Here is a 12,895-nt window from a genome sequence, read left to right as displayed (position 1 = left end):
GGTAGCTACGAGGAAATAGAACTATTATATAAGCTATCAAATCAATAATGTATGACCACTGTTCTATATAAGCTATCAAATCAATAATGTATGACCACTGTTCTATATAAGCTATCAAATCAATAATGTATGACCACTGTCAATTATCCAATTAGATTTTTTTTCAACCTATGACACCAAAGCTACTTTCTCTGGACTTTCTTCTTTAATTGCCACAAATCAAATTTCATCATCACTAGCACTTAATGCTTGTTCATCAGAATCATTTTCTTCATTTGCATACAAACACTCTCTATCTCTTCTAGGTTTGCAATTTCCTTTATACTTTTTCTCTCTTTTAGGACTTTTAGATGCATAATGACCATATTCATCATAAGTCCAACATTTAAAGATTTTCTTACCTCCTTTTTCTCTTTTTACTAGAAGGACTACTCCTTCAATCTTTTTGTCCTCAAATCTGTTGTTGCTAGCAAAATCTCCTCTAACACTTGTGCTATTGGATAAATAAGGTCGAATATTCAAGGCACTGAAAGTTATCTCTATTCTGGTCAATTCTCTCGACTGCCTAAGCTCATTCTCAACTGCTTCAAGTCTTCCAAGCAATGACTCCTTTGTGAAATCTTTGGTACAAGATACTGTATGATTTGAATTGCTGACTTAAATGGCGGTGTTAGAGTCTTCAATATCTTCCACATAACCTCATTATCGTCTTTGGTTCCTTGTTGAGATTTAATACCTATAGTAATTTCTGATATACTGCCTATATATGTTCTTACAGATTCATCTTCCATCATTTTAGCACCTTGAAATGTACAAATCCAACTTTGTAGCCTCAACCTTTTAGAATGTGCATCACCTTCAAAACTATTTTCCAAAACTTTCCAAGTTAAATGTGAAGTAGCAAGTGATTTTTCCTGATTGTACTCAATTTCAAGAAGTGCAATCAATATTGCTTCTCTAGCTCTCATGTCGCACATAAAAAGATCTCTTTCATCCTCGGTACAATTTTCCAAATCCTTTTCAGCAATGATTGTCTTCGCTGATTTTGTCAAGATCCAATATCCCAGTCCCATACACAACAAATGTGTCTTCATCTTTTAATTCCAGCTGTCATAATTTGTTCCATCGAAATTCAGACTATCTTTCCTGAACATGCTTGCCATGGATCTCCCAAAGTTGTTAAACTTTATCTTCAAGGACCTGAAGCTCTAATACCAATTGTTAGAAATAACAGTCCACCAAGATAACTAAGAGGGCAGGGGTGAATCAGTTATCCAACAATTAATACACTTATCTTCTTTGAAAAAACTTAACCATTCAACCAAAGTAAACAGCAACCATAATAAAATGCACATAGACAATTACACCAAATATGTTAACTAGGGAAACCCTTGACCAAGGGAAAACCCTGGTGGGAGTGATGCCCACAAGATGATGAACTAATATTAATATTCCTTGTTAGAGGATGGACCCTGTTAGGAGTCTATTACAACATTTAGTACATAGAGTCCCTGTTAGGAGACTTTGAATCCCTGTTAGAATTTGTGTCAACCCTGTTAGGAGTTGTAGTACAATGTATGCAAGATGAGCCCACTGCCCAAACATGCATTTTCAACTACAAGAAGAGCTCACTGCTCAAACATGCAGTTTACTGTTATGTTCTTCTTCCCTTTATTTTGTCAACCGAACCAATCACTGTCAAACCTTGTAGACCAAGTCACAAACCTCAAATCCAAATATCAAACCTTGAATCACTCAACAAAACCTCGGCAATGAAGTTTCCTTCACTTCTACTCTGCTCTGCTCAACTTCGCATTCCGCACTTACACTGCTTACACAAGAAAAGATGTCGAACATAGATATTCACCAATAATATTTGCATATAAAGATGACGCTCTAGATGTGTCGGATCTAAAGCAATGTAATACAAAGACAAAATAGGGTGAGGGTTGAATCCCACCGAAATCGGAATAACCAAGTAGGGAAGATCTTCCACTTCCAAAATGGTGAATAATACTGAACTCCAACTGGAATTCACAGTACAAAAGAATAATCCAAATCACATACCAACAACTTCTTACATGCTGCACATAAATACCTCTTCGGAGAAAACTCCCGAGGATTTACAAAAGAATGTTGACACAGTGAACACCTATGAATAATTAATAAAAATTGGACCCCTTTATTAAATAATTAAAGGTTCAAATAATACTATTTATATTTTGGGACTGTTAATTATTTAAAGTATCCTATTAAAATTGGGGACATTGCAAGTGCATAGCATAACATGGATATATATATATAAGAAGAATGTCGTGTGACTTGATATTCTTAAGCATATTATATCCTCAGATATCATGAGTTAGGTGACATATGTTTTCAATATAGATGAGCCTATTGTGATTTATATATTCTAGGTTAGATCTTTATCTTTCCTAGCAAAGAGGAAATGTTAAAGTATGATAGCTATGGTCAAATATTCGAATGATAATCTGCATCATTTGCATTTTATTATAATCCCAAGTATATTATCTAATCTATTCTGGCAGATTACTAGTGTCTTACAATAATCATTTCATGTTCTTTGTATTAATGAGATGCAGGGATCGAATCATATTACTGATTATATTCCCCCTGATTGGTGATCTCATAAAGCATGATTATTGTTAAGAAAAACTGTTATTTGATCCTTGATTAGTGATCAGGTCTGTTTAATAGATCTGAATCGGTGCATATTAAGGGACTTATCCTGAATGAACATCTCCACTATGTGGAGACTTGTCCATTGATGGATATGTCCACTCATAAAGATACACATATATGTCTTGACCGATCTACCAAATAGATATCGAAATCTGTTGATATTCTATTCTAAGAGCAGATCAACCATTACCAGTAATAATTAGAACTTAAAATTCAGTATTTCTAAATATTGAATTTACAGTAAAGTTGGAGATTGATTCAAACCTTCATTCTCAGATCTGAAACTGCTATTTCTAGGAGAGGAAGATTATTAGTTATACAATTCTGTAATCAAACCTATCTAATCTGATATAAATTTAATTATATTCACAGTAACCAGTATAACTAAATTAGGATCTTCATTCTGACTTGCATTACTCGGGGAAATTCATTGTAGAAAAAGAAACCAAATAGTAATAGGCTTCCAATCATAAAATAATAAGCCACAGTCAATAATCTCAATCAAATGCTACAAGAGCACACCTTATACTCTAAAGCCATGTTTAAACGTCTAACTGGATTTCAATGTCTACAAGAACCATCTTCTCTTTGCCCAAGGACTTTTCCTTTTCAGATATGATCTACAGAAGTTAATCTCTAGTGCAATTTAAGATATTTTAATTCATAAAAGAAATGCTGGAAACCACTCTCTACATTGAAAACAATGAACATCCACAGATTATACCAAGCAAAGGAAATTTCAAAAAAACTAACTTCGGCTACAGAGATTCATTTTCATTTTCAAATAGGATCATCCTTCTTATCAATTAGAAATTAAGGTCAAACCACAAGCAATACAAGTTTGGGCTTATTGGATACCAGTTGTTACATTCAATGTTGATTCGTGATTTAACTAATATGATATATCCCTGAACTTAAATAAAACAAAAACCATTGATCCAAGCATACTAAAAAGAAGACGAGTTAAACTTACAGTTTTGATGTCATGATTTGCAACTTCTTGTCCAATTATCTCTGCAAGTAAATTGTGGTCCCATCGTTTATCAAAACCATCCTGGCAGTTCCCATCAATATTCAGGGAAATATTTTTTATAAATTATCTAAAATGGATTTATCAGTGCAACTCAGAAATGTAATGTGCTTAAGTTTATCAAATTGAACCCTCACTTGGAGCTGTGGAAGGTCTAAAATAGATACATTGGATAATGGAACCTGTATAAGCATGACAAGGAATCGACTATTATCTGGAGATCTCTTCCTTATGAAATAAAAATATATTTTGTTGAATTGCTTAAGAAGTTTGATTGAATTACATATCCACCTTCAGAACTAAACAGGCTTGAAGCATTTCATCTTTTCGGATACATCCCTTGCCTTCTGCATTTCCTGATGAAAATGAAATCTGAACTGTTAGAGAATCTATTAAAATGTGCATTTACACTGCTCACCAAAAATACTACCAAAAATAAGATCATCGTGAACAACCAAGAAAGATCACTTCAACATGTGTCTAATCAAATGCATACTGTCCCCAAAAGGGTTGTACACTTGTTTAGATATTCAAGCTCCCTGCTCTTTTTAGTCAGAATATTTATCACTTCGGAGTAATTTCCCATCTTCAACTTGGTGACTATATGATCTTAAAACTTCAGGTAAACAATCAGATATAATTGAGCCGCAGAGATATAAAATGCAATTTTGTAGAGGTTCAAAAACAACATACTAGAATTATCTCAAGCATAGTAACAGAACTTCCCAAAGTTTGAGGTAAGGTAGGCCATAGAAAGCTTGCAAACTTCCCAGCGAGTCTTGGTGAATTTCTATCAAAGTCCTTCTCTCTTCTAGATTATCCAAACTGATTGGGCTCGTAAGTCCTACCAATCAGAGCCCTAAACCCTCAAAATAATTTTGAGAAAAAAAAATGACCGAGAATGGCATCACTTGCAAGCAACAACGAAGGGAAAAAGATATCATAGAGAGCAAAAAGAAAAGGTTTTAGAAAAACAATTTGAGCAGAAATGATGATAAAAGGGTGCATGTACAAATTTGTATCAGCCCAAGCTCACTTTGGTGTAGCCCAATGGTCCGTTTGCAGTATTGAACTTGAAGAGGTATGTGTTTTTTTGAATCTTTGAATCTATCTTTTTTCTTCTCTTTTCATATGGCATTTCATGCTATATCTTTCATCTTAATTCCGTCGTGACTAAATTAAACAAGAAACAAAAAGAGAGAAAAGAGAATGAGAGAACTACTTCTCTACATTTATACCTCACTTTTTTTCTTGTTTCATAATATCTCTCCCACAAACATACACAAAGTAAAAACATCAAAAATAAATAAATTTAAAAATCTTTTCTATTGCAGCCTACATGAAATTTACAGATCACTATTATGTCAATGCCAATAAGAAATGGTCCATATTGGAAGCATGCCAACCTATGACTAAGAAAGGGGAAATGGTTTTGCATTGATTGTTGTAGTTGTGATTGATGTCTACTAGTAAACAGATTTGTCAATGTGATATTGTCTTCAAGACTGACCCTATTCACCCAAGGAACAATGACAACTGCACCAACAGTTCGATAGAATGGAGCTCAGTCACTATCATATTGCAACCTTCCTCTGTGTTGGAAGGGGCATCTCACTCATATGATAGGGGTATTTGTATTTCTGTGTACTTTAAACCTGAAAGTACATAAAGAAGACAAAATAGAACTAAAGAAAATAGATAACTTGAACCGCAATGATAGACATATGAATACTAGTTGAGATTCACAAATGACAATGATTACAAAGGGATTTAAGCATAAATGCATTGATAATGAAAGATTGGATAGTAGACCTTGACATACAAAAAGATACACTATCTCGGTACATTCACATCAAGATACTGGGAAGTGAATTCATTTCATCATATGAATAACATAAATAGGAGAACAACTAGATTTAACCATTACATTAACAATTACCAACGTAACATACGAGAAGCAAGTAATAATGACTGATGCACACATTCAAGACATACAAATAAATAGATTTATTTTTATTCTTTTGAAAATATACAAGTTGAACGGTAATTTTATACATGGTTTAGATCCAAAAGAAATTCTCCATACATTACAAATGGCCTTGTATATAAAGGCTCTTCTTGATAACCAACTTGAAACAACTTATCATGACTACCCAAATACTTCATGTAACTACCTAACTACCTCAAACAACCACTTTAGATAACTACTTGGTACTTACCTAAGACAACATTTTAGAATAACCAACTTTTCGAACACAAGTTAGGATTTATCTAACTTTTACAAAAATAAAGACTCCAAAATTCAATTTTAGTTAGAATGAGTTGTTCGAAGCACGAATGCTGATGTTATTCCTATGTGGGAGTATTGTATAGACATGATTAGATCAATATCATGATGATATGTTACATCCATGACTGTGTTTGTCATTGATATCAACATAGTAGTTTTCTGTGGTATCTAACAAAAGAACGGCGGTAAAGATCAAGTTGGTACGGACAGATCGTTGAGTACTTTCGGTAATGAAGTTAAAGGGAGATTATACTATGTGTCTAGTATACACAGCTAACCTCAGAAGCATAAGATATTAAGTCTGGAAGAAGTTATGCAAGTTTCAGCGAAGATTGTTCTGAGATAGAGTTTACAAAGGCATGTTCTGGTAAACTTGTTATATCTCTTAGCAGAGTTGTTATTCTAAGAAGCCGAGTTAAAGATGTAAAGAAGATATGTTGGTGATGATGTAGCTAAGCTCCCTCATCATAATGTTACGTGTACAGAAAGTTATTCAAGTTGCAAGGTGAAAGATTAATGTTATCGCTAAGTGTAACATGTTCTTAATGTGGTCCTATAATAATTAATTGAGAATGTGGAACAGCAAACTCAAGGAATTCTTTTATGGATTCAATATAAAGGAAGGACATTTTCTTTTACCATGTATGGATGAATGCAAATGATTGTAAGCAGTGCAAAGAGTGGAATGTGAAGATAAGCAGAGTAGAGCAAAGGTAAACGAAACTTCGTTGTCGAGGTTTTATTGTGTGATCTAAAGTTGGATACTTGGATCTGAAGTTGGATACTTGGATAATTGGATAACTAATTCACCCCCGCCCTCTCAGTTATCTTGGTGGACTATTGTTTCTAACAATTAGTATCAGAGCATCAAGTCCTTGAAGATAAAGTTTAACAACTTTGGGAGATCCATGGCGAATATATTCAGGAAAGATAGTCCCAAGATGGTGGAAATTCTTGGTGAGTTATTAGATTAGTGTAAAGAACAAAGCATTGAGTTTTCAAATCCAGAATCCTTCTGTTGTATACAAAAGTATAGAAGCACAAGCAAAGATAAGTCCAAATTCAAAGAAGAAATATAGATAAAGGAAGGTATTGATCTACTTACGAAAAGAGACCCAGAAGAAATGAAAATTTTTGTTTGTTGGACATGTAAAGAATTTGGTCATTTTTCAACTAGATGTCCTAAAAGAATAAGAAAAACTAGAAAGAGTTTACTTTCTGATAAAGTTGAAGAATTTAAAGCAAGTATGGAAAGATTCTTGAATAACTATGATAATAAGCCTAGATTGTTAATAAAGAGGAAGTAATAAAAGAGACAACTTTGGTGACTATTATGGAAGGTGCAAATGTAAGAGTTGATGAGAAATTCAGGATACAAGAAAGAGTAGTTGATTACAATTAAGATAATAATGTTGTTATTAAACCAAGGAATGATGAAGTATTCCTTGAGACTAACAGTGATTTGTAGAATGAAGGAGAGCTAAGACAGGAACAAAGCTCGGAACCTTCAACAGAGCCAAGAGTTGAGATACAACTCTGTAATGTCCCCTTTTTGACAGGCACCAGCTACTTATTTTATTTTAGCCTTTATTTTCCCCGGAGGCTAAAAAGGAAGAAATAAGGGGGAAAAGATATATTAAATTAATTACTTATAAGGTTACTAAACAATGAAATATTAAAAAGTAACTTTATATTTAATTGATTTAATATTAAAGTGACTAACATAATAAAATATCAAAAAGTCACTTAGAAGAATAAAGTGTTGGATTCCTCTAGAAGCTTCTTGGAGTTTCTTGTGAAATCTTTATAAGAAGCCTTTGGGGGGTCATTTTACACATCTTGAGTTGCATATTCATCTATTGTGCTGAGAGCCTTAGTGCTTGCATACTCGCCTGAGGGTTTGAAGACTCTAAGGTGCCAACTTCGGTTGTGAGATATCAACCCCAGTTGGGAGTGGAGGAATTGGTATTCAGCCAATTCATTTGTGATTAATTGGGAGATAATATTCAATGATTTTTGTTCAGCCCGTGCATCTAATTTTTGACATCAGTTGGCAAGGAGAAAGGTTTCAGTTTTCACAGCGGATCCAAAAAAGAAAAGCCGAAAAAAGCAGTTCGAAAAAGAAAATCCGAAAAAGCAGTCCGAAAAAGCAAAGCGAAAAAGAAGAACCAAAAAAGCAGTCCGAAAAAGCAGATCCGAAAAAGTAAATCCAAAAAAAGCAAAGCCAAAAAGCATGTCATCTCAACTACTTATTCCAAGTTCTTTTGGTATTTACATTTGGCAATTGTAGATGGATACATTTGACAAGTAATATATGTCTTTTTGTTACCAAAGTATTCAGTCATTGTAAACATTGAAGTATTGAAGGGAAATCAACTTAATTTAGCTGTTCAGTTTGTATGTCAAATGTTTGTAAAAACGTCTCATTGCATAGTCATTCATAGGATGCATGCCAATTGTTTGTGAAAATACCTCTTGGCTGTAGGTGTACATTTTACATCAGAATTTCATGTACTTGCATTTGGAAAATAATAAAAAGAAGTTGCAAATCACTTTGATTTACAATTAGTTATTTTGCAATCATTTGTATTCATCAATATCATTGGCATTCAAAAATCATAGCAAAACAACAAACATCAACAAACTGAAGCTGTAAGGGAAATGTTTGACAAAATTCCTAAGGCAGAAAAACAAGGATAAAACTTCAAACATTGTCAAGGCACTTTACAATGGTATCAAAGCTAAAGTTCCTGCCATCCTGTACAGGTTATGAGTGAAGAGTTTCCAAATGTTCCATTCATAAATCCTTTGGATAAATTCTATAACAGGGCGAGAAAGGGCTTAAGTCCTTTAGAACTCATGGAAGAAAGCAATACCCAGCAAATGCTTTATGCTCTTGCAAGAGGGCAACAAGAGTTGAGAGATGAAATGGCAAGAAGAAGAGAAGAACTGTCACTTATCCTTGGACAGCATAGATAACAGAAACAATGGAAATGATAGGAACCATAACAGGACTAATGGGTAGAATGGACACAATGGAGGTCAAGAAAACAATGACACAGCTCAAAGCAGTGCTAGAACAACAAGTAAAGCTACTCCTAGGCCTCTTATGCCTACATTTTTTAGAGAACAGGGTGCTGCAAATCATGGCCAGCAAGTAAGAGAAGAGGGATATGGTGATTATTTGAGGGAGTACAACTCTCTAGGTGATGATTTCAAGGCTACCATGTCACTAGTAGACTTTTGTGGTCTTAAATTGAGAAATAGACCAAGAAACAATCAACAGAGAGTGCAAAATCAAGACTTGCAGCATAAGGCGGGAAAACTAACCTTACCATCATTTGATGGAAGTAACAAAGGTACATCTAGAGCTTGGGTTCAGAAGCTCGACACATATTTGCAGCTCAATACTATGTTGGAAACAGAGGCTATCCAATACGCCACACTCCATTTGGAAGGTGAAGCACATGAATGGTGGTACCATGGACTTGTCACCTTGGGGCATGCCAACATTACTTCATATTTGGAATTCACCCAAAAGCTCATTGACAGGTTTGATCGTAAGGATCCTGAACTCCACTTTAGGGAGTTAGCACAACTCAGGCAGACTAATTCAGTGGATGCTTACATCACAGAGTTCCAACGGTTGGCAGTTATGGTGACAGATATTTCAGAATAGCGGTTGGTTATGCTCTTCATTAAGGGATTGACAGAGCCTCTTCATGGTTGGGTTAAGGCCTTCAAACCAGATTCTCTCCAGGATGCTATCATGAAGACTGGAGACATGGAATATTCTACATCTAGCATTAGGGCTCCTAGCAAGCCTTTCACATCCCATAAGGATAAGGGGAAGAAACCATTCCAAAAAAAAGTAATAAGGAGAACTTTGATGAAGCCTATAGACAGGAGTGTTGGCTTAAGGGAATTTGCTATCATTGCAAGGAGAAATGGTCTAGTGGACACCGTTGCCTAGGGAAAGGCAAGGCTCACTTAATTGAGGTGATATCAGATGATGAGAGCAGTTCTGAGGAAGAGGAACCTCAAAGGGAAGACAATAACGGTTCAGATGGGGAAAATCTTAGTCACAGGGTTCGCCGAATTTTCGGCTTCAGGTTCGAAATTCGGCAAACCCCTAAAAAATGAAAAAAAAATCATAAAATTCGTTAAGAAATTCGTACGGCAATATTCACCTTGTCGTTTTGCATAAGGGTCGACGTATCTAATTTGCGTCTAACAATCAAAAGCATTTCTGAAGGTCCAAACGTTGGCAATTGTTGTTGTCTGAAGTTTGGCAGTTGTTTATCCAGTTCAACGGCAACGGTTAATCTTTTGCCTCTTGAAATTTCCATTTATCTTTTGTTGTTGTTCGTCTTTGTTTCAGCCTTGGCCAGCGATCTCCCACAGCAGCTCCGCCATTTTCAAACTTGCTCAGTCGGCGACAGTCGGGAAGGGAATATCTTTATAAAGTTTTGATTTTATTTTTTAGGTTTCAAGTTTACTAGTGTTTATTAGGATCTCATTCAACATTTTTAATAATATATGGTGTTTTTATATTATATGATATTTTAATTAATTTTTATGAAAGCAAAACATTTTATGTATTGTTTTTAGGAAACATTTATATTATATGGATATTTTATTATTAGTAATATATTAATGTTTTGTGTGTTTATTTATGATTATTAATATATTTTTATTATAATAATTTTAAAATATTTTTATTGTATAACTTTGAAGTTTTATTTTATACTAACATTATAAGACGAATTTAATGTCGAATTTTTTTTTTTTTTTTTTGCTTTGTCGAATTTCATCCGAACTTCATAGCTGTCGAACTCGAACTCGAACTCGAACCTTGTGACTTAGGGGAAAATCATGATGAGATCATTGCTTCTATCTCCAATGCTCTTAAGTTCAACTCTTTCAAAGTTCGTGGGGTCCTACAAGGTCATCAGATAGCAGTATTGATTGATAGTGGAGCTACTCATAACTTCATTGATGCATCATTGGTGAACAAGCGACAAATTCCTCTAGAGGATTTTGAGGGATTCGGTGTGATGGTGGCTGATGGGTGTAAGATAGCTTGTACTCAGTGGATTCCACAGTAGTCTATTATGATGGGCAACCACACAGTTACAGATGATTTCTATGTGGTTGACTTGGGTGATATCCATGCCATACTTCAGGTCCAATGGTTGCAGTCATTAGGGAAGTACTCACAGAACTTCCAAACCGTGGAACTCAAGTTCAGAGATGCTGATGGGCATAGAGTGGTGCTTAGAGGTATGGCATCTAAAGCACCTAAGATTGTTTCAACTAGACGTATGGAGAGTATTTTCAAGCATGATGACATAGTTTGGGCAGCAGAGTGTGTGATCACTCCTAAGGAATCTACAGATTCAGGACAGCCAGTCCACATTGACATCAAGGAGCTATTGGGCAAACATGACAAGGTTTTTGGTGAGATACCCCTAGGGAGGCCACCGGACAGAGGCTCGAGCATACTATTGAGTTGGAAGAAGGGGCCAAGCCAGTGATTACTACCCCTTATCGCCATCCTCAGAAATTTAAGGATGAGATCGAGAAAGCAATCAAGGAATTGCTTGATATGGGACACATTCGTCCTAGCTCCAGCCCTTTTGCTTCTTCAGTGGTTCTGGTGAAGAAGAAAGATGGGACCATGAGAATGTGTATAGATTACCAAGCCCTCAATAAGAAAACAATCAAGAACAGGTACCCAATACCCAGGATCGATGAGTTATTGGATGAGTTACATGGGGCAGTATATTTTTCAAAGATTGATCTTCGATCGAATTACCATCAATTAGAGTGAGGGAACAAGATGTGCACAAGACTGCTTTCTGATGCCACTATGGGCACTATGAGTTCTTGGTGATGCCATTTGGATTAACTAACGCACCTGCCACATTCCAGTCTTGTATGAATCATATCTTCAACAAACAGTTGCGTAAGTTCCTCTTGGTATTCTTTGATGATTTGCTCATATACAGTAAAACTTGGGAAGAACACTTGCAGCAGCTTGATGAGATCCTTACCATCATGGAGGAGCAGTTCTTGTATGCTAAGGCTTCGAAATGTGAGTTCGGCCTTAGAGAGATTCTTTATTTGGGACACGTGATCAGTGCAGAAGTTGTCCAAGTGCACCAAGAGAAAATACAGGCTATTCTAGATTGGCCCACACCACGGTCACTTACAGAGCTATGGGGCTTCTTCGGACTGTGCAGTTACTACAGGCATTTTGTTAAGGGGTTCTCATAGTTGGGGGCACCTTTGACAGATTTGACCAAGAAGGGTGCATTTTGTTGGACAACAGAGGCACAGCGAGCTTTTGATAAGCTCAAGAAGGTGATGAGCAGTTGTCCAATGTTGGCACTTCCTGATTTCACGCAGCCTTTCATTTTAGAGTGTGATGCTTCAGGGGAAGGTATTGGTGCAGTATTGATGTAGAATCGACACCCTATCGCCTTTGAGAGCCGTAAGTTAAGGGGAGCTGAGAGACTATACTCCATCTATAATAAGGAGATGCTCGCCATTATGCATGCCTTGGCAAAGTTCAGATTAGTATCTAGTTGGGGGAAAATTTGTGGTGAGGACAGATCATAACAGTCTCAGATACTTCTTAGAGTGGAAGGTCTTGAATGAGACACAACAAAAGTGGGTTAGCAGGATACAGGCATATGATTTCGACATAGAGTATGTCAAGGGGAAGAAGAACATTGTTGCAAATGCCCTCTCTAGGAGGCCTTCAGCTTGCTCACTCGCTGAGATTTCGGCAGATTGGAAATCCATCTTACTGGAGTACTCCAAGAATACATTTTCTTGTGAGTTGATGGATGGATTGATTCGGGATG

At 35.8% G+C, this 12,895-nt stretch overlaps 1 protein-coding gene across 4 annotated transcripts in view; it reads right to left on the bottom strand.

Moving 5' to 3' along the window:
* LOC149565343 (uncharacterized) overlaps positions 1-12,895 on the bottom strand; it is a 204,844-nt gene that overhangs the window by 114,411 nt on the left and 77,538 nt on the right. For all 4 annotated transcript variants that reach the window (XM_089818861.1, XM_089818863.1, XM_089818862.1 and 1 more), the window contains exons 4-6: positions 4,025-4,089; positions 3,871-3,915; positions 3,677-3,757 (exon numbers count right to left, since the gene is read on the bottom strand). In XM_089818861.1, coding sequence (XP_089674987.1) covers positions 3,677-3,757; positions 3,871-3,915; positions 4,025-4,089 — 191 coding nt within the window. The remainder of the gene's footprint in view (positions 1-3,676; positions 3,758-3,870; positions 3,916-4,024; positions 4,090-12,895) is intronic.

The sequence above is a fragment of the Cupressus sempervirens genome, chromosome 3 (genome assembly GCF_028749045.1).
Source record: "Cupressus sempervirens isolate cs-2001-9-10 chromosome 3, ASM2874904v1, whole genome shotgun sequence".
In the NCBI taxonomy this organism is placed as follows: domain Eukaryota; kingdom Viridiplantae; phylum Streptophyta; class Pinopsida; order Cupressales; family Cupressaceae; genus Cupressus; species Cupressus sempervirens.
Note: the sequence above shows the minus strand (reverse complement) of the source record. Positions and strands in the feature narration are given on the sequence as shown.